The sequence below is a fragment of the Carlito syrichta genome, unplaced genomic scaffold, assembly GCF_000164805.1.
Source record: "Carlito syrichta isolate Samal-C Ts95f unplaced genomic scaffold, Tarsius_syrichta-2.0.1 Scaffold306946, whole genome shotgun sequence".
Taxonomy (NCBI): domain Eukaryota; kingdom Metazoa; phylum Chordata; class Mammalia; order Primates; family Tarsiidae; genus Carlito; species Carlito syrichta.
This window is the reverse complement of record NW_007251042.1, coordinates 102818-124021: the sequence shown is the minus strand read 5'-3', so window position 1 is coordinate 124021 and position 21204 is coordinate 102818. Positions and strand designations below refer to the sequence as shown.

Sequence of the window (21204 nt, the reverse complement as noted above, 5' to 3'; positions counted from 1 at the left end):
CCGGGCGTGGTAGTGCATGCCTGTAATTCCGGCTACTTGGAAGGCTGAAGCGGAAGGATCGCCGGAGCCCAGCAGGTCGAGGCTGTGGTGGCCGGGAGCGGCCACTGCACTCCAGTCTGGGCGACAGAGTGAGACTCCAACTCAAAAAAACAAACAAAACAAAACAAAATAAGCCAGCGTGGTAGCATGCACCTGTAGTTCCAGCTACTTGGAAGGCTGAGGTAGAAGGATTGCTGGAGCCCAGCAGGTGGAGACTGCAGTGACCATGAACATGCCACTGCACTCCAGCCTGAGAGACAGAGTAAGACTCCAATTCAAAAAAAAAAAGAACTTATGGTCTTAATTCTTCCATTTTCTCTCACTATTTCCTCCTTGGTTGGCTTAACTGGCTACAAGACTGATCACCCAAACTGCTCCTAGGCACCCTTCATAGTCCTTCCATGGCACCATCTTAGAAAACCCCATCTGTGAGCTCCAGCCTTGCCCAGCCCCCAAACTACTAGATACTCTTTGGATTTGTCCTTCTCCAGTTCCGTCTCTCACCTCCTCAGCAACCACTGCGAACCCTCAGCCCCTTCCTCAAGCTACTGCCTCAGCTCCCAGCTGCAGACCACCTCTCTTCCCTACCGCCTGAGAAAGTCAGAGTCCCCAAATACCGGTAGCCTCAACTTCTGGACCACTACCTGCAAACTCACCTCCCTGCCCCGCCTCCCATCTGAATGACTGTCTTTCTAAGAGCTAGAGCTCATGGCTCCCTGCAAATTGGGAACCCTTTCACACAGATAACGCACCCTCAGACTTTCTTCCAGCTACACAGCCAATGGACCTTCGCATGTCCTGAAAAAGCTCTCCCATCATTCTCCACGCCCCTCCAGCCATGGCCCATCCTCTCTCCTTTCCTTCTCAGCTCACCTTCCAGAACACTTGCTAGCACCACGTTCTCACTATGTATGTCTCCTCAATCCACAGCAATCTGACTCCTGTCCCTGAAAAGCATGGCGTCCCCAAATAAAACTTAAAAGCTGACACTCATGCAATGGAGTCTTGCTATGTATATGTTATTCATGATCATGCAGTCAGATGGGTCTCTCTGAGAGGAAGCAGGCAGACAGGCACTATAGTGGGGGATGAAGGTGGGGGTGTGAAGAGGGGAACCAGGGATGGGCAGGGTCCAGGGCCAGAGACTCACAGAGTGAACATGCAGCCTCGAGGGCCTCGAGGTGAAGAGAGTCATTTGCCAAGCACTGTATTAAGTGCTCGCTCAGAGCCTTGTCTATAAAGCTTAGTACCCTGCAAAGTAGGTATCACTTTTTATCATTTCATGGATGAGGGAACTGAGGCGCAGAGAGGTTGAGTGACTCACCCAAAGTCACAAAGACATTGAGTGGTAGAGGCAAGTCAGAGTTGTGCTGCTAGGATTGCACATCCCTAGCAGGCAAGGGCCACAATGAAATTAATGACTTGGAGGAGGCCCGTGGTATATTATGTCCAAAGAGGCATCAGAGCTGATGCCCTAAGAGCTGGTTTTGTTGTTGTTTTCAAAGATGGAGGTCTCCACCGGGCTCGGTGGCTCGGCCAATAATCCCAGAACTTTGGGAGGCCAGGCCAAGGGGATTGCCTAAGCCTACTGGTTTGAGACTAGCCCGGGTAACTTGGCGAGACCTCCTCTCTACAATAAATCAAAAATTAGCCGGGCTTGGTAGTGCATGCCTGTAGTTCTGGCTACTTGGAAGGCTGAGACAGAAGGATCCCCAGAGTTCAGCAGGTCGATGCTGGGGTGGCCATGAGTGTGCCATGGTACTCCAGTCTGGGAGACAGAGTGAGACTCCAACTCAAAAAAAAAAAAAAAAGATAGAGGTCTTGCTATGTTGTCCACCTGAGCTCAAGTGATCCTCCTGCCTCAGCCTCCTGAATACCCAGGACTACAGGTGTGCACCACCACGCCCAGATCCAAGAACTGTTTTAAAATATGTGTAGGGCTTCAATATCAGGAAGGCAGCAGCCCTGTTTTGGGGACCCACAGGATCCCCGGAATTGCGACCAATAATAGTAACATATCCGATTGTGTTACTATGAGCCAGGCATTGCTCAAAATGCTTCACAGTGCCCCAATGTCTTCCCCTCACCCAGAGGTAGGTAATATTGTTATCTGCATTTTATGTAGGAGAGGAGCAAACCGAGGCACAGAGAGGGTAGGCAGTCACTCAGGAGTACACAGCTAGCTAATTGGCAGGGCTGGGCCAGGCCACCTGGTTCTGAAGCCTGTGCTCTAAGCCATCATCTTTTCTTGCCTTTGTGCCTGTAGGACTGTGTACAGTGACATGATCTTAGCTCACTACTGCCTCAAACTCCTGTGCTTGAGGGATCCTCCCGCCTCAGCCTCCCAAGTAGCTGGGACTACAGGCACATACCAGCACGTGTGATGCTTTTTGTGTGTGTGAGTGACAGAGAGAAAGACGTGGGTATGTCTAACCATGAGAACAGCCCAAGAACAGCGTCTCAGGGCAGCTGTGAGTGCATGTGGCTCAGACACTGTGGCAGCAGGAGGGTGATCTGTGCCCCAGGTGGGAGGCAAAACGAGGGGGCTCCCTGACCCTAAACTGAGGCTGATGGGGAAGGCCCTGTTGGAGGCCCCAGCCAGCACTGGGTCCTTAAAGCCCAGATGTCCAGGGGCGCCCTTACCTTCTTTGCAGTCGTGCTTGTTGTCGTGGAGGACGAAGCCACTGCGGCACTGGCACTCGTAGCTGCCGAACGTGTTGACGCAGTCCTGCTGGCAGCCGCCGTTGTCCTTGGAGCACTCGTCCTTGTCTGCAGGGAAGCAAACAAGGGCAGATGCCAGGTCTGTGTAGGGCCCAGGTCTGGTCGCCCCAGGGGACGTGGAGGCCTGGCCGGCTTCTTCCCACCCGGAGAGAGCCAAGTCAGCCACAGCCAGCCAGGCCAGGTGGGGAGTGGGAGGCCAGGAGGTAAGGGGTCCATGGGACACTGCATCAAGCGGAACCAGCTGAGTGGGGCCCAGCTGCGGGGGGAGAGAGGAGAAGTGGGGTGGAGGAGGGCTAGGGGTCCGGAGCGGACCAGCATGGGTCACCATTACCTGCTTACTGGACAGACGGACAAGTGGAAAAACAGACACACGGACAAGCAGACTGCAAGAGGAAGGAGCAGGACGCAAGGGTCCCTCTTTTACTTCACAACAGGAAACGTCACAGACACCATCCAAGTGGGAGGGGGCGGGACACGGGGAAGGCTCCCCTGTCCGTGAGGGGGGACGGGGAGGAGAGGAGAGCACCAGTTCTGTCCGGCCAGAGGGAGGCAGGCCGGAATGGCAGAGCGGAGGCGGGGGTGGGTGGGCACCGAAGCCCCCATCCCATTCCGTCCAAGGTGAGGTTCCTGAGTAACAAAGGGTCCGGGAGGCCTGGCAGGCCTCACTGGGGGGTCCGGTTTCTTTTCTGCACTCGGAATTTGAGCTGGTGGGGGCGTCCCCGAGGGGGCTGCAGAGCTGGCCTCTTTTCTGAAACGAGAGAGAGAAGGAGAAAAGGGACCGAGGCGTGGGGGTGGAGGGCAAGGACCAAGGAGGGAGAGTAGTGAAAAGCAGACCCAAGGGCTCCGAGGTGGGTCTGAAGGGTGGGGTGGGAAGGCAGGTGGACACACATGCAGGATGGCCATGTCCGGGCGCAGCCAGGGCACGGAGGGCTGGGTTAGCAGGGGGGAGGAGGCACAGCGACAGGGGACAGAGACAGAGCCTGTAGCGGGGTGAGGGCCTGGAAGGACACACAGACGCATCGGGGAAGGAGAGAAATGGAGAGTCGTTGGTACAGGGCAGCAGTAGGCAGAAAGGCCTTGGGGAGAGCTCTGCTCTGGCTCATTCTGGTAGCTGCTTCTACAGAGTACATTAGACACACACAAACACACAACACACACCTGCAGACAGAATTCCTGCACACAACCCCGTGCACGGATACACTGTCAGCCAAACATGGCAACATGGACTTTGATCCACAGACATACACATATATGTGCCCAGGGTACACACCACCCACATATACACATCTATAATACGCTATGCAAATGCAGGCATAGACACAGCTGAACACATACACACACACGCGCGCGCACGTTATCATCCAACTGCTTAGCCTGTGTACAAGTACACACAAGAGATACACACTATGTGCTCCCACACTGGTGTGAGGAAGCAGACACAGATGTAAACACACAGACAGGCACGGACACACACAGAGAGATGGACACATCTACACACGCAGGCACCTGGGCACCCATACACGGATACAGAGTCACGCAGGAAAGCTCATCAGTCACGCGAACATGCACCCTGTGCACTGGCACACAGAGATACACGTGGTCACAGATGTGTGTATGCCATTGCCACATCCTCTCAGGTCTGTCAGTGGCCACTTGGGGGATCATGTGCCTGGCAGAGGCAGGCGTTCAGGGAAGGTGTGTGGATACCCGGAATTCCAGAGATGAACCATGAAGGTAGAAAGATACTCCTGCTGGAATTCAACTGGCCAGGTGGGGTCTGTGCAAGGAGGCGCTATTCCTGGTCCCCATCAGGAGAGGAGCCTGAAGACTGGAGCATCAGCTCCCAGAAGGCCCTGCTTCTCCAACTCAGGATGGGGAGGGCCAGATCCCTCAGGGCCTGCAGGAATCCAGGGCCATGAGGTGGAGTCTCCAAGGCCTTCCCAAGGGCTTTTCTCAGCACACCAGAGGGAGCCTGGCTGAAAGCCCTCTGTTAACTGCCTTTGCACCAGCCCTGCAGGAAATGCAGAGGCGAGGGGCACCCTGCAACCCACCTGGGGTGCCACTGCCAGTGATTGTGCTGGGAGCTTCGGGGGGCCCAGCTCATGGACTGAGAAAAGACTTCCCTGACATATTGTGACCCACGCTCCTTCCTCGTATTTGCATCCTGAATGCCTAGTCCGGTGCCTGGCACGCAGTAGGCATGAAATAAATACTCATCAAACGAATGCTTGAATGGGTCAGTGGATGATGCAGAGGGAGTCCTGAGGAAGTCTGCTTCAGCGTCAGGGGCAGCCTCACCTGGGAGCCGGGGAAGCAGGCTTCAGGGTAGGGTGGGATGGGGAGGTGGGCATGGGCCCAGGCAAGGAGATGGCACTCACCCTACAGTGCCCAAATGCCCCGGAAGGTGGCTGGGGTCAGACAGAAGGTCTTCAGGCTTTCTTCTCCTTCTTGGCTTAGGGTCTCCTCGGTGAGTGTCCCAAAAGTCCAAACGGCCCCCCTCCTGGGGGGGCCAGAGTCAGATGCCCCAGGCCCTGAGGGCGAGCCTTGATGCCCACAGGTGGGGGTCCTTGCAGGTTTCTTATGTGATGGGGCAATGTGCGTGGTCGGGTGTGCGTGTGCGTATGTCTCTGTGCGGGGCTGAGGATGAGGTGGGCACAGTGTCTTGCAGAATGTAGGGGCAGGACAGTAACTCCAGGCCTGACAGACGTGTGGGTCCCCCATCCCCTCCAAGACCGGAGCAACAGAAGGGCAGAAAGAGACGAGAGTAAGCAGGTAATGGTTTCCCTGGGGTGGAGTCCATCCCTGAAGAGGTGTTACGTCCCCTCAGCTCTCTGGTGAGCGCCTCTAGGAGTCCCCGGTGGGCACAGGGAAGAAAGGGATTAGCATTGCAGGGGGAGGGTCTCAGCAAGCAGTGGGTCGGGGGCTGTGGGGCAGAAGGTCAATGGGGGACTTTAAGCAGAGCAGGGTGGCTGGCAGTGCCAAGCAGGGAACCAGTGCACAGGGGCAGGTGCATGGCATCCAGGTGGGACAGGCAGGGGTGCAGGGCGGCCACATAGGGGGCTTGAGGATGCAGGACCCTGGGCGAAGGAGGGGAGAAGGAAGGCAGCGTGGACTTGGCCGTGGGCGTCCTGCCTTCCTGCCCACCCCATCCAGCCCACCAGCGCTCTGTGGCTGAGGACTCCTGGGCTTGCTCCAGCAGTCCACCAACCTCCTCCTCTCCCTCACAATCCACCCCGCAGAGCCCTTCGCTGCCTGTGTCCCAGCGGCCCAGCCCAGAAGGCTGGGCAGGGGGCTGCCAACTGTCACTGGGTGTCACTGAGACCACCCAAAGATGGGGGTCATCAAAGGGTCAGATGAGGCCGATGGACCAAAGCCCAAGTCTTACATGGGCCAGCTTACATGGGGCAGCTCCCAGGGCTTTGATTCTGAAGGGAGGGGGTGACTCATCTTTCTGAAGGCCCTGGAGTGAGCCCGTTTGGCTTGGGCAGGGTCTGATTAGAAGCCCCACTGCTGCCAGAGATCTGTCGCAACAGTCCAAGGCAAACACCCTCCTCTCTCTCCTCCATCCACCCTGCGTACTCGGTCAAACGGAACTCCCTGTTCCCAGGACCTGCCCTAGCTCAGACCTTGGCTGGCACAGCTCCTGATACCTGAAACAGCCTCTCCTTCGTTTCTGCATGCATATATACTGCCCATCCTCAGGCCAGGCTGTTACATTCCCGAGGGCTCAGGAATAGTGGGATTTGGATGCCAGAGGGGCTGGCCTGATGTGGAGGGACAGTGGGGCAAAGTAGGGGGCAGACTCTGCCTGTCTGGCACTAGGGAGGCTGGGGAGTGTGAGATACAGGGACAGGAAGAAGGGAAGTCCCATTCCCCGAGGGGAGGCAGGGCACGGAGCTGGGGAGTCCGGGGTTACCTGAGAAGAAGTGGGCCTTGAAGCCCTTTTTGGACACGGTGTTGTCGGACTTGAACTCCACACGCATGTTGTTGTACTGGGAGGTGATGACCTCGGGCTTCTCGGAGCCACAGAACTTGCCGTGCAGCTTGGAGTCGGCTGTGAGTCCACTGCGCACCTCCACGAAGTCGTATTTGCACACCTGAGGAGAAGCCCAGTTCCAGACTCGCCTCCTCCAGGAAGCCTTCCCTCCGCCACTCCCACCCGGTCCTGAGCATCCTTAAGCCTTTAGTTCACTACTCCCCACCATCAGAACCTCCCTGTGCTCCCAAAGGCTGAGCCGGTCCCAAGGTCTCCCTCGCGCCACAGGCCTCCCTGACTCAATGTCCTTCACCCCGCTTGACACGTGCCTCCAGCCTTCGAGGCCCTCCCTGCTCCCTTCTGTGCGTCCCTGAATTCTCAGTCTGTCCTCCATGTTCTCAGAGCATTTCTGCCGGAACCCCTCTTGAAGGGGAGGAAGCAGGCACTGAGCGGACCGCCCGCTTCGCTCACCTTCCTGCTCCTCCCCAGCCCCGTGTGCCCTTACGTCATTGCCCTCTGTCTCGAAGAAGTCAAACTGCAGGGAGATGCGGTACTGCGTGGGGGCCACCAACTGCCAGATGCAGTTTTTGTTGGGAGGGTACTCCTTGGGCCAGCCTGGGCTGGTGATGGAGCCGTTGAGCTTGGTGAGGAATCCGCCACAGGCAGCTGGGGGGACAAGGGAGGTGGCATCATCTGCAGGGAGCCAAAGGGCCCAAGGCGTGGGCTGGGATGCAGGAAGGAGGAGATACGGGTCTGTGGGCTCCTGCGGCCCAGGGGCCTGTGTCTGACCCCTCTAGGGCAGATGGGAAGGAGGCAGGGGGAGGTGGTGTCCTTAGAGGGAAGCCTACAGGTGGGGGCTCAAGGACAGTAGTGAGGGGAGGGGGCAGTCCTGTGAGGTGCAGGAAGGGGGGCAGCTCAGAGGTGCAGCAAGATCTGCGCCCGGGAGTGCTGTCACCGGCATCTCTGCAGCATGCACGGCCAGAGGCTGTAACTCAGTGTCCACCCAAGGAGAGTGGTTTCCAAATAGTGGGTCATGAGCCCCTGGGGGGCAGTGACATCCATTAGCAGGTCAAGATGAGCAGGCCAGGCTCGGTGGCTCAGCCTATAATCCCAGCACTTTGGGAGGCTGAGATGAGTGGATTGCCTGTGCCTGCAGGTTTGAGACCAGTCCAGGCAACTTGGCGAGACATCGTCTCTACAATAAATCAAAAATTAGCCGGGCATGGTAGCGTATGCCTATAGTTCTGGCTACTTGGAAGGCTGAGGCGGAAGGATCGCCGGGGCCCAGCAGGTTGACGCTGGGGTGGCCGTGAGTGTGCTACTGCACTCCAGTCTGGGCAGTGGAGTGAGACTCCAACTCAAAAAGAAAAAAAAGCACACAGGTAACAGCGTGTTCCTGGGGGTTGCAGTGTAACAAGCATTTCTTATCCATGACTGGTGAAAAGACCATTGGGGTGTCCTTTTGGCTTTTCCAGGAAGGGATGTCTGCCGGAGGACTGAGGCTGGGAAGGGACCAGGGGTCTGAGGAAGTCTGGGGGCACTCACCCTCACAGCGGCGCTTGTCTGGGGCCAGCTCGTACCCAGGGTCACAGCTGCACTTGTAGCTGCCTAAGGTGTTGAGGCATCGCTGCTCACAGCCCCCGCGGTTGGGCCGAGAACACTCGTCCACCTCTGCAGTGAGGAAGAAAGGGTGTCACAGACTCCAGGCCAGGGCCTGGGTCCCTCTTCCTGCTTCTGCTTGAGGGTCAAGACCATCCCTCAAGCTTCTTGAGACCACCACCCCATTCCAGACGAGAAGTCAGCTGTGAGCCTTGTCTACTCAGCTCCGAGGTTCCACCCCTGCTCCATGGCTGTCCACAGGTGGACCAGTAAACCCCACAAAACCTTCCTTCTGAGCCTGCCTTCTGGAGCCTCTGTGTGTTGTTCTCTAAGTACTCTCCTTTCCTTTCTCCTTCAATCCTTACATGGAGCCCGTGATGGGGGCGCTATTACTATGCCCATTTTACAGATAAGAAATGGAGTTTTAGGGAGACTATCCTGCCCAAAGTCACATGGCTAAAAACAAATCCATGCACCTTGCTTCGTCCCTAAGCTTCTGGGACATACCCTGCCTCTTCCCCTCATTGGGCTGGCCTCCTGTCCCCAGTAAGCCCTGAGCTACTTAAAGGCAGGGCCCCAGAGTCTTACTGGCATCTGCTTGCCTCATGAAGTCTCTGTGTTGAACGGACGAATAAAGGATGAATGAGGGAGAAGAACTGGCCACAGGGGTGGGTGGAGTCGGGGGACAGGGGAGGAGGCACCTTTGAAAAAGTTGACAGCAAAGCCGGCTTTGTTAATGGACCCGTCAGAGACGAACTTGAGCCAGAGACGGCTGGAAGTGCTCTTGATGTCATCGGGTTTCTCGTAGCCACAGTAGCGTCCGATGAGGGTGCTGCTCTCGCTGTGCCCGTCGCGCACCTCCAGGTAGTCATAGGCACAGCTGTCATGGCGCTCAATCTAGGGGTCAGGCTCCATCAGCGCAAGGGACTCTGGCTGCCAGGGACCCATCCCTGGAAGCCCGCAGAGAGGTGGGCTGATCCAGGGGCAACTGGGCGATTCGGTGTTGGATCCCGGGGCCTCTGACCTACCTCAAAGGACTGGAAGGTGAGGCCCACATGGAAGCCCTCAGACACCTGGATCCGCCATATGCAGACTTTGCTGGGCCGGTAATCGTCTGGGTAATTGGGTGACTGAATGTGGCCATTGTCCTTTTTCACATCACCCCCGCAGATGGCTTTGGGGATATGGGGTGGGATGGGAGGGTGGACGGTTAGCATGTTCTGCCCTGCTCGAGAGCCCCTTCCCTGCTCCTCCAGTCCCTCCCATGTCCCCCCAGCTTCTTAGTCCCCCCCCCCCACCCCCTCACAGGCCCAGCCAATCCCACTGTTCTCTCTGCTTCCTCCCTTGGGACCCACAACCTTGCCCCTCTGGTGCCAGGAGGGAGTCCTTCTAGGATGCCCAGGGACCCCATATCTGACTCCTCCCCCACCCTCTTCCTCATACCTTCATAGACTGCAAAGAAGCCCTTTCCAACCCAATTGCTGCTGCTGCGGAACTCAACCCAGAGGCGGCTGTCGGTGGAGACGATGGGTTCGGGGAGTTTGCCTCCGCAAAACCGTCCTGCACAGGCAGTGTGGACAGAGAAGCCATAAGCCCCGAAGCAGTCCCCAATTCTCTAGGGGGCTGGGGACTTAGGCCCTGATCTGTGGCAACCTCACTGTACACGTTCCCAGGACCACACACCTTCCAGTTGGCTTCTATCTGGTCCAAGGTCCAATTTGGCTTTGGAGAGCCAGAGACCACTTGAGGGATAGGATATGAATCTTTTTTTTTTTTTTTTTTGAGACAGAGTCTCACTCTGTAGCCCAGGCTGAAGTGAGCCCAATCATAGCTCACTATAGCCTCAATTGAATCCCTTGGGCTCAAGTGATCCTCTTCCCTTAGCCATCTGAATAGCTGGGACTATAGTTGTATACCACCATGCCTGGCTAATTGATTATTTTTTGGTAGACACGGGGTTTTGATGTGTTGTTTCATGTTGGTCTCGAACTCCTGGCTTCAAGGGATCTTCTTGCCTTGGCCTCCCAAAACATTGGGATCACAGGCTTGAAACATTGAGGCTGGCCTGCCCTTTTTTTTTTTTTTTTTTGAGTTGGAGTCTCATTCTGTCGCCCAGGCTGGGGTGCAGTGCACCCCAATGTCAACTTGCTGGGGTGTCACAGCCACCCCAATGTTGACTTGCTGGGCTCAGGCGATCCTTCTGCCTCAGCCTTCCAAGAAGCTGGAACTACAGGTGCATGCTACCACACTTGGCTAATTTTTTATTTATTGTAGAGACGAGGTCTCGCCAAGTTGTTGGGGCTGGTCTCGAACCCGTGGGCTCAGGCAATTCACTCGCCTCGGCCTCCCAAAGTGCTGGGATTACAGGCTGAGCCACGGAGCCCGGTCTGCCTGCCTTTTTAAAGAGCATAATACCATCATTATTTACCTTTTTAAAATGTGGTCTCCATGCAAGGAAGTCATCATCAGAAATCAGAAATGAACACAGTTTTCTTTGCATGTGACAAACTGCTTTTACAGACATGTTTTTATTTGCAAATATGCAGGGGATGCACCGGGCCTCCAAATAAATCTCAGAATCTGAAGACTGGGTCAGAAAACATCCCCTTTGCAATAAAAACCAGTGAGAGTTGGAGTAAGCGGGTGAGGCCGGCCATCTGTAGAATTCTTTGTGGTCAAGAATCAGCTAGGGATGATTTGTGTGTTCCTAATGAGGATGGGTGTTTCCCAACTGTCAGCAAGGGACAGAGGGTGCTGGCCGAGGAATGCAAGTTATGAAAAAGAAACTGCAATCTTGGAAACGCTAAAAACATGTCTGCGGGAGGAAGTGTTGTAATGACAGCTGCTTTGGGCGACTAAAAAGAAATGTTTGAATATCAGAAACTGAGAGGGGGAGGTAACCAGAGGGCTAGCAGGATTTGCCAGGCTGCTGTGGGCAGAGGCTGTGGAGCAGAGGTTCGAACACCGAAGAGGGGCCCTGAGCCCCTTCCGATCACATTCCGCCCAGAGAAAGAGAGTCACACGAGTCTCGGACCTGATCCAAATGCTCTCTGTGAACGCCTGCCTCCTCTGCCCTCATTCTAGCTCCTTAAAGCACCTTCTGTTCTGTAGTTTTGACCCATTTGTTCCCCACCGTCTCACCCCTACCCCCATACTACCAGAGACAAAGTATCCTGCACAACCAAGGTAGGGCCACCGGGCCGGGTGTGTAACCCTCCATGGTGAGTTAAGAGATGGGCTGGTGGCCAGGCTTGGTGGCTCAGCCTCTAATCTCAACCCTTCGGGAGGCTGAGGCGAGTGGATTGCCTGAGTCCGCAGGTTTGAGACCAGCCCGGGCAACTTGGTGAGACCTCATCTCTACAATAAATCAAAAATTGGCCGGGTGCAGTAGTGCGCCTGTAGTTCTGGCTACTTGGAAGGCTGAGGCGGAAGGATCGCTGGAGCCCAGCAGGTTGACGCCGGGGTGGCCGTGAGCATGCTATTGCACTCCAGCCTGGGCAATGGAGTGAGACTCCAACTCAAAAACAAAAAAAGAGAGATGGGCTGGCAGGTTTATAACAAATCTCCTCGGGTACCCCCAAACCAGACGTTGCAGAAAGAGAAAGTGGTGGAGCCGCTGAAATTGCCCAGATGGGAAGAGTGTCTGGGGCTGCACAGAACAGCCTGTTGGCTCCCTCTGTCAACGCCTATGGTTTCCTGCACCTGCAGGGTGACAGCTACCCTTGGACGGAGGCCCAGAAGCCCACACTGGAGACTCCAATGTCCAAATCAGGGACAGGACTTGCCCTAAGTCACACGGTTAGTGAGTGACACAGCGAGCTGCGATGAACTACTCCAAGACTCCTGGTTCCCACACCAGGATGACACCCTGGCCAATGTTGGGCCTTGGAGGATGATGAGGATCGTTTCGGTGACGACAGAAGTTCTAAGAAGGAATCAGCCTCAGAGGAGGCAGGGGCTGGGCTAGTGCCGCTCACCTCGGAGGGGCGCCTTCCTCCAGAAGCCGTCTCGGACCTCCACGTAGTCATACCAGCACAGGCGGCTGCGGTACAGGTCCATGGACGTGAAGTTCAGGATGATCTAGGGCAATGGAGCAGGAAGAGGGTGACGGCGGCCCCCACACGGCACAGGGCCCCTGCCAGCCCCGCAACCAGTGACCGCTCTGTGCTCGGCGGGTTGCCATGGGTGAGAGCTGAGAGAGTCCCAAAAGGAGCTCCTGGCACAGAAAGGCCAGTCCTCCCCAGCTGTCCGCCTCTAATGCCAGCATTCTTCCTAGACAGCCCAGGCCGATCCTTGCAGAAAACGCATGGCCTCTTTGTTCCCATTTCAAAATATACCTAAAAGCCCAGGGGTCCCACAGCACCACTAGTAAGAAGCCATTGCTCTGGCATATACTCCCAGCTCCAGCTTTCCTCATAAATCAATTTGCCTCTTTCTGTTTGTTTATTTGTTTATTGGGGGTTTTTTTGAGTCAGAGTCTCACTCTGTCACCCAGGCTGGAGTGCAGTGGCACGCTCATGGTTACCACAGTCTCAAGCTACTGGGCTCAGGGGAGCCTTCTGCCTCAGCCTCCTGACTAGCTGGGACTACAAGTGTGCACCACCATACCTGGCTAATTTTTAAATTCTTTTGTGGAGATAAATTAAGCAATCCTATTGCTTTGATCGCCAAAGTGCTGGAATTACAGATATGAGTCACACTGCCCAGGCTTCTTTCTTTCTTTCTTTTTTTAAGTTGGAGTCTCACTCTGTTGCTCAGGCTGGAGTGCAATGGCATTCTCACGGCCACTGCAGCTTGACCTGCTGGGCTCAGGCGATCCTTTCCCTCATCCTTCCAAGTAGCTGTTACTACAGGTGTGTGCCATCACACCCGGCTAATTTTTTGATTTACTGTAGAGATGAGGTCTCACCAAGTTGCCCAGGCTTGTCTCGAACTGATGGGCTCAGGCAATCCTCTCACCTCGGCCTCCCAAAGTGCTGGGAGCCCAGCCCTTTCCTTCTTTTTTTTTTTTTTTTTCCAGAGACAAAGTCTCACTCTATGGCCTGGGCTGGAGTGCAGTGGCATAAGCATAGCTCACTGTATCCTCAAACTCCTGGGCTCAAGTGAGCCTCCTGCCTCAGCCTCTCAAGCAGCTGGGGCTAGAGGAGCACTCCACCATGCCTGGCTATATTTTTTTAAATGGGGGGTGGAGCTGGGCGTGGTGGCTCACACCTGTAATCCCAGCATTTTAAGAGAGAGGTGAGAGGATTGCCTAAGCCCAGGGGTTCAAGATCAGCCTGGGAAACTTGGTGAGACCTCATCTCTACAATAAAAATAAAAAAACATTAGCTGGGCTCGGTGGCACATACCTGTAGTTTCAGCTACTAGAAAGTTGAGGTGGAAGGATTGTTTGAGCCCAGTAGGTTGAGGCTACAGTGGCCATGAGCATACCACTGCACTTCAGCCTGGGCGACAGGGTGAGACTCCAACTCAAAAGTAAAAAATAAAATAAAATAAACGTAAAACCCTTTTTGTTTTGTAGTGATGGGGTCTTGTTTTGTTGCCCAGGCTGGACTTGAATTTCTGTGCTCAAACAATCCTCCTGCTTCAGACTCCTGAGTAGCTGGGACAACAAGTGCATGTCACCGCACCTGGCTAACTCATAGTCAAATAATACAAACCACAACACCTTTAAGAGAGAATTGGTCTCCTCAGGGACAGAAAGGGCCCACAGTGGTGTGAGTGTACCGAGGGGTTCTGAAATGGGAATGGAGGATCCCGAGAGAGAGGCAGAGAAAAGGCTGAGCCACCAAGCATCACCTATGTATTGAGTGCTGATTCTGGGCGGGGGGCACTAACTGCTGAAAGAGCACCAGATCTCAACTCTTCCCTTGAATACTTCTTTGTCCTCAAGAAGCTTAGAGTTTAGAGGGATAAGACATGCACATGAAAAAGCTCAGACTCCAGTCACACGGGCCTGGTTTTGAATCTTAGCTCTGCATTCCCTCCGTGAGTCCTTAGGCAAACCACCCAACCTTTCTGAGTCTCAGCTACCTCGTGTATCAAATGGGGATAAGAGTCCCTGACCCTGACATTGAACTTCTTAGGTACAGGCACTGTCTGTCCTGACAGACATTTCAGGCTCTTAGCTCATCAAATGCTTACTGGACACGGAGGAACATTTGACACCTTGTAAAAAAAGGACCAACTCTCTTCAGCAGATGGGCATTTTAGCAGGTAGAGAGCACATTTCCAGGAGGGAAACCACTTCCTCGGTAGTTTCCAGAGTGAACCCAAAGCCTGTGGTGTATTCATAGTTGCAACAAGTAGGGACTCCAGGAATGTGTTCACTGTGACCTGTGAGGCTGGTACAGTGGACATGCGAAGGCCTGAGGGGGTTTCCTGTCCTGTGAAAGCAGAGTTCCTTGCTGGAGAAGATAGAGGCAGATAGAGTGAAGCTGGAATGAAACCAATTCCATGGTGGATGCTGGCATTTGCTGTCTGTAGCTAGCAAGGGTCAGTGCCGTGTCAAGGTCACAAGGTTACTCCCTGACCATGGCCTGTCAGAATGCCTGGTGACTGCAACATCCACCCGCTCAGTCCTTCCCAGTTCCTGGCCACTTGGCTGTGGTCTCATCTCTCCACCTCTCCACCTCTCTCCACCTTTCTTGGCCACACCAATGTGTCATACCCTAGACCCTGGCTTCATCAAGAATTGTCCATCCCTTCCATAATCTCAATATCAAGGATCCTCTCTCCATCTGGTCCCCCAATCCCCCCCAGCTCCCTCCCTCCAAGAGTCCCATCATACTACCTTCAGCCACGGCATCTGTGGCATTTCCAGTGAAGGTCACCCTACCCACTCACTTCTCCTCTCACCTACCTTAGTTCCACAGCCCATCTTTTTTCTTTCTTTTTTTTGTTTGTTTGTTTCATTCTTCTATGAGGTTAAACACATTTGTCTGGGAGACCTTTTATTAGTTGCAGTACTATTATATCATGTTTTGAAAAAGTGTCCTATATAATCTTAATTATTATTATTAATCATCATCATGGAAAGTTATTATCATCCTTAAAGTCCTGGACTTAAAATTATTTAAATAAATTTATTTTTTATAGAGACAAGTTTTCGCTATGTTGCCCAAGCTCAAGTGATCTTCTCACCTCAGCCTTTCAAGTAACCAGGACTACAGATGCATACCACCATGCCCAGCTAACTTTTTCATTTTTCTGTAGAGATGGGGGCTCGCTCAACTGCCCAGACTGGTCTCAAACTCCTGGCCTCAAGCGATCCCCCTACCTCAGCCTCCCAAAGTGCTGGGATTACAGGCGTGAGCCACCGTGCCTGGCCAATCTGCCCTTTTGAAACACAGAAGTTGCAAATCTGCTCTAGGTCTTGCGATGGAGCTAGGCAGTGTCTCGTTATCCAATCTTTTATCTTTGTAGAAAAAACGACCCAAAATGATCACAGAGGAAGCGGCAAAGGGCTACCAATGGCATCGCTTCAAAGCAAATCTGAGGTCCATCTTTTCAGCCCCTCCTTGTGTACAACTTCTGCTTTCTTGCTTCCCTTTCTCTTTCCTGTAATCACCTGAAAACAACAACCTTGGTGAAACCACCTCTCTACCTGCTCAGTGCCTGCCCCCAAACAGTTGACTGTGGCTAGAGAAAACCAGACAGCCATGCTGAGCTGGAACTGGAGCTGGCTGTGTCACTGGGATGCAAGAGCACTTTTACCTGGATTGGGCCCGACCAGGCACACCTTCTGCACTCCCTCCTCTCCCCTTCCCTCCCTTCTCCTCCCCTCTCCCCATTCCTCTCCTCTCCACTCTGGGTCCTGGCTCTACCACCATCTTTTTCTTGGATTCATCCAATAGTCCCTGCTCTTGACCTTGCCCCCACCACAGCAGCCAGAGCACACCTTTTATGATGTAAATCGGATCACATCTCCTCTCTGCCCCAAATCCTCTAATGGATATAACTCAGAGTAAAACCCAATGCCCTCACCATGACCTCTGAGGCCATTTATCACGGCCCCTGTTCTCTCTCCAGCTCCAGCTCCCACCACTTTCCTCCTGCCTGCTTGGCTCCGGCCATCTTGACCTTGCTGGTCCCTCAGACACCCCAAGTCTGCTCTACCTCAGGGCTTTTGCACTTGCTGCCTGAAAGCTCTTCCCTAGCTACCAGCCAGGTGTGTTCCTTCACTTCCTGCTGGTTTCTGCTCCAACCCACCTGATGTACATGAGACCCTTCCTGACCATCCCACATGAACACAGTAGCCCCTTGTTCCCGACTCCCTCCCCTCCTGCTGCAGACTTTCTCCATAACACTTATCACCAGCTGACCTACTGCACTCTTACTTGTTTGTTGTCTGTCTCTCCCCAGCCCCACACCAAAATGTAAACCACATGAGGGCAGAGATTGTGTCTGTTTAATTTACTGTGGAATCCTTAGTACATAACATATAGTAGGTGCTTGGTAAATATTTCTTTCTTTTTTTTTTTTTTTGAGTTGAGTTGAGTTTTTTGTGGGTTTTTTTTTTTTTGTCGCCCAGGCTGGAGAGGCATGATTATGGCTCAATGCAACCTTGACCTCCTGGGCTCAGACGATCTTTCTTCCTCAGCCTCCCGAGTAGCTGGGACTATAGGTATGCACCAGCATGCCTGGCTTATTTTTTTATTTTTTGTAGAGACAAGGTCGCATGATATTGCCTAGGCTGGTCTTAAATTCCTGGGTTCAAGTGATCCTCCTGCCTAGGCCTCCCCAAGTGCTGGGATTACAGGTATGAGCTACCACACCTGGCCAGAAATATTTCTTGAATGAAATTTTGCTTTTAGGAATCGACAATACAGTTATATTTGCCCAGGTGCATGAAGATGTAAGTTTTTGTTTTGTTTTTTGAGTTGGAGTCTCACTCTGTCTCCCAGACTGGAGTGCAGTGGCACATTCCCGGCCGCCGCTGCCTCGACCTGCTGGACTCCTGCAATCCTTCCGCCTCAGCCTTCCAAGTAGCTGGAACTACAGGCATGCGCTACCCTGCCCGGCTAATTTTTGATGTATTTTGAAACGAGGTCTCACCAAGTTGCCCAGGTGGGTCTCAAACCCACAGGCTCAGGCAATCCACTCTCCTCGGCCTCCCAGAGTGCTGGGATTACAGGCTGAGCCACCGAACCCGGCCAAGATGTAAGTTTAAAGGTATTTACTGTAGCATTTTTTGGTGATAATGAAAACTAGAAAAAATGTCAATCAAATCTCCATCACTAAAGATTCACAGTAAGGAGAAGTGACAGGACACTGGCTTCTCAGCCCAGGCAGACATCACACTGTGCCGGGTAAGCATGTCGCCCCACAGTGTCTCACTGTCTAGCATCAATCTGATCTTGCCGCACAATCTTAGGCATATCATGGAACCCCTCTGTTCCTGTTTGCAAGAGGGTAATGATAATAATATCTGCCTCACAGGGCTCAGGAAATTTAAATTGATAATTAAATTGAGCTGGGTGTGGTAGCTCACACCAATAATCTCAGCACTTTGGGAAGCCAAGGAGGGAGGATTGCTTGAGCCCAGGAGTTGGAGACCTGCCTGGGCAACATAGCAAGTTCTCATCTCTTAAAAAAAAAAAAAAAAAGCCAAAAGTAGTGGTGTGTGCCTGTATTCCCAGCTACTCAGGAGGCTGAGGTGGGAGGATCACCTGAGCCCAGGAGGATGAGGCTGCAGTGAGCTGTGACTGTACCACTGCACTCCAGCCCGCGTGACAGAGAGAGACTCCAGCCTCCGGAAAAAAATAATAAAAATAATTAAATTGAAGGAAACTGGCCAGGCTTGGTGGGCTCAGCCTGTCATCCCAGCACTTTGGGAGGCTGAGGTGAGTGGATTGCCTGAGCCCACGGGTTCGAGACCAGCCCCGGCAACTTGGCAAGCCCTCTTCTCTACACTAAAATTAAAAAAAAATTAGCCGGGCATGGTAGTGTGCTCCTGCAGTTCCAGCTACTTGGAAGGATGAGGTGGAAGGATCGCTGGAGCCCAGTAGGTTGACACTGGGGTGCCCATGAGCATGCCACTGCACTCCAGCCTGGGTGACAGAGTGAGACTCCAACTCAAAATTACATAAATAAATAAACAAATAAATAAATAAATTGAGGGAAACCAAGACAATGGAATTCTAAGCAGTCATGAGAATAATTAAGGTGGATCTATGTGTACTGGCATGGAACAGGGACCATCATTCATTGTTAAGTGCAAGACAAGCTGCAAAAGACCACATACATGTGCATACAATACTTCTGTGTTTTGTATGTAGATACATACACGCTCACATGCACATGCACACCTAGAAGGAAGGGTCTGGAAGAATACATCAGAGCGTTGAAACTCTTTAGTCCTCTCTGAGGAATAGGATTAGAGGAGGATCAAGGGGGAGAATATTCTTTTTTTTTTAAGAGTCAAGGGTCTCCATCTGCGGCTCAGACTGGAGTGCATGACATAATCATAGCTCACTACAGCCTCAAACTCGTGGGCTTAAGCAATCCTTTTGCCCTAATCTCTCAAGTAGCTGGGACTACAGGTGGGAGTCACCACACCTGGTTGTTGTTTTTTTTTTTTGTAGAGATGGGGGTCTTACGAAATTGCCCAGGCTGGTCTCAAACTCCTGGACTCAAGCAATCTTCCTGCCTTGGCCTCCCAGAGTGCTGGGTTACAGGTGTAAGCTAATGTTCCCAGATAGAATATTCATTTTTTACTTTCTGCATTTCTAGATTGTTCAAAATTTTTACATGTACATGTTACATCTAATAAACAGCAAAAATATCTTTAAAAGAGTTGTTGGATGTAGGCTGAGTGTGGTGGCTCATGCCTGTAATCCCAGCACTTTGAGAGGCTGAGGAGGGAAGATTGCTTGAGTCCAGGAGTTCAAGACCAGCCTGGGCAACATAGAAAGACCTCATCTATCAAAAAAGTTAAGATATTAGCAAGGTATGGTGGCGTGTGCCTATAGTCCTAGCTACTTTGGAAGCTGGGGCAGAAGGATCGCCTGAGCCCAGGAGGTCGAGGTTAGGGTAAGCTGTGATCATACCACTGCACTCCAGCCTGGGCGACAGAGAGACACCCTGACTCAAAAAAAGAAGAATTGCTGGATGGAAGAGGGAGGCAAAGAGCCAAAGGATGGGGGCACTCTGGCTCCTAAACTCACACCTTCACCTACCCCTCCACGAGCCCTCCCTGGGCCTGCCAACCAATTCCACTCAGAGTTGTGCCAAGAACAAGGGTCTATCCACCTTCCCTTCATCCTCAGAGTCACCCCTGGCTATGTCTAGGGAGGATGAATTCAGACCCGCTGAAGAAGAAACCATGTCCAGCCGGCAGAATCTGGAAGGGCCCACCCGAGACCTCCCAAGGGACAGGAGAAACCAGAGGTCACCTCACTCAGAAGGAAGAGACCTGGCTGGTGGTTAGTGGCATCCTACAGGGAGGCACAGCGATGGCTATATTGAGATTGGAGGTGTCTAATTAAGAGTTGTACCGACTTCTGTCATGTGAAAACAGCTGTGCTCCGGTGGCAAGGGCACTGCCTTTTGCCAAAGAAAACCTGGCCAGCTCCACCACTTCCTGGCTGGTGACTTGGGCCTGTGGCGGGGCTTCCTTGAACCTCAGTGTCTTTGTCTAAAATTGGAGGTGACGGCAATGGCTTCCCTGGGGAGGTGGAGGGATTCAGTGAGATAGGGAGCAGAGGCTCCTAGTGCACCCCACATGTGAGAAGTACACCTCATGCTTGTTGCGTGCATCCAGGGGACAAGTGACAGGACACCAGGCTTCTCATCTCCAGCAGGAGTCACGCTGTGCCAGTTAAGCACACTGCTGGGTGACTCACTGTCTGGCTTCAGTCTGACCCTGCCACACGATCTTAGGCACAACATCAAATACCTCGGTGCCTTCTCGTCCTTATTTGTAACAGGGAATAATAGTAACGTCTGCCTCACAGGGCTTAGGGGAACTAAGTTAATATGTGTAAAGTTTATAACAGGGTCTGACACACAGTAAACACTCAATGTTAACTTCACTCTTAGATATTATGACATTTAGGATATTTTGACATTTGAAATGGTTCAGAATAGAATCCTGGAAGTAGAAAAAGGCAAACAGCGTGCCTGGAGAAGTGGACCAGGGTGTCCTCATTTAACAGATTAAGAACATAGCGGCCAGGTGCGGTGGCTCAAGCCTGTAATCCCAGCGCTTTGGGAGGCAGAGGTGAGAGGATTGTCTGAGCTCTGGGGTTCAAGACCAGCCTGAGCAATATAGTGAGATCTCATCTCTACAATGAATAAAAAACATAGCCGGGTGTGGTGGTGCATGCCTGTGGTTCCAGGTACCTGGAAGGTTGAGGCAGAAGGATCACCTGAGCCCAGCAGGTCGAGGCTGCAGTGGCCGTGAGCAATGTGCCACTACACTCTAGCTTGGGTGACAGAGTGAGACTCTGACTCAAAAAATAAAAAAGAACATAGGAATGACAGCTAAATTCTCACCATGTGCTAGGCACTACTCTAAGTACTTATGTATATTAATTTGTTTAATCGTCCTATCAACCCCGTGAAGGAGGTACTATCACCAGGCCCATTTTATAGACAGAGAAAGAAAGGCAAAGAGAGGTTAAGCAACTTTCTTGAAGACCACACAGCCAGAGCACAGTGAGGTGTCACACCCGGGTACTCTGGCTTTTAAAATTACACCCTTCGCCACTCCTCCATGTGGTCTCCTAACAATTCTCCTCAGCAGTGGTGCTAAGAACAAGCATCCACCTTCCCGTCCTCCTCAGAGCCCCACGCCCCTCAGCACCGGAGAACAGGGACTTAGGGGAGGGTCCAGCACGGACAGCTTTGCAGAGGAGGGAGGGGTC

The 21204-nt window shown here is 52.9% G+C and overlaps 1 protein-coding gene across 1 annotated transcript in view; it reads right to left on the bottom strand.

Moving 5' to 3' along the window:
- BMP1 (bone morphogenetic protein 1) overlaps positions 1-21204 on the bottom strand; it is a 45611-nt gene that overhangs the window by 7511 nt on the left and 16896 nt on the right. Inside the window, exons 10-17 of the mRNA XM_008063569.1 lie at positions 12313-12415; positions 9779-9895; positions 9364-9509; positions 9037-9232; positions 8282-8407; positions 7242-7402; positions 6677-6857; positions 2683-2808 (exon numbers count right to left, since the gene is read on the bottom strand). Of these exons, the coding sequence (XP_008061760.1) occupies positions 2683-2808; positions 6677-6857; positions 7242-7402; positions 8282-8407; positions 9037-9232; positions 9364-9509; positions 9779-9895; positions 12313-12415 (1156 nt within the window). The remainder of the gene's footprint in view (positions 1-2682; positions 2809-6676; positions 6858-7241; positions 7403-8281; positions 8408-9036; positions 9233-9363; positions 9510-9778; positions 9896-12312; positions 12416-21204) is intronic.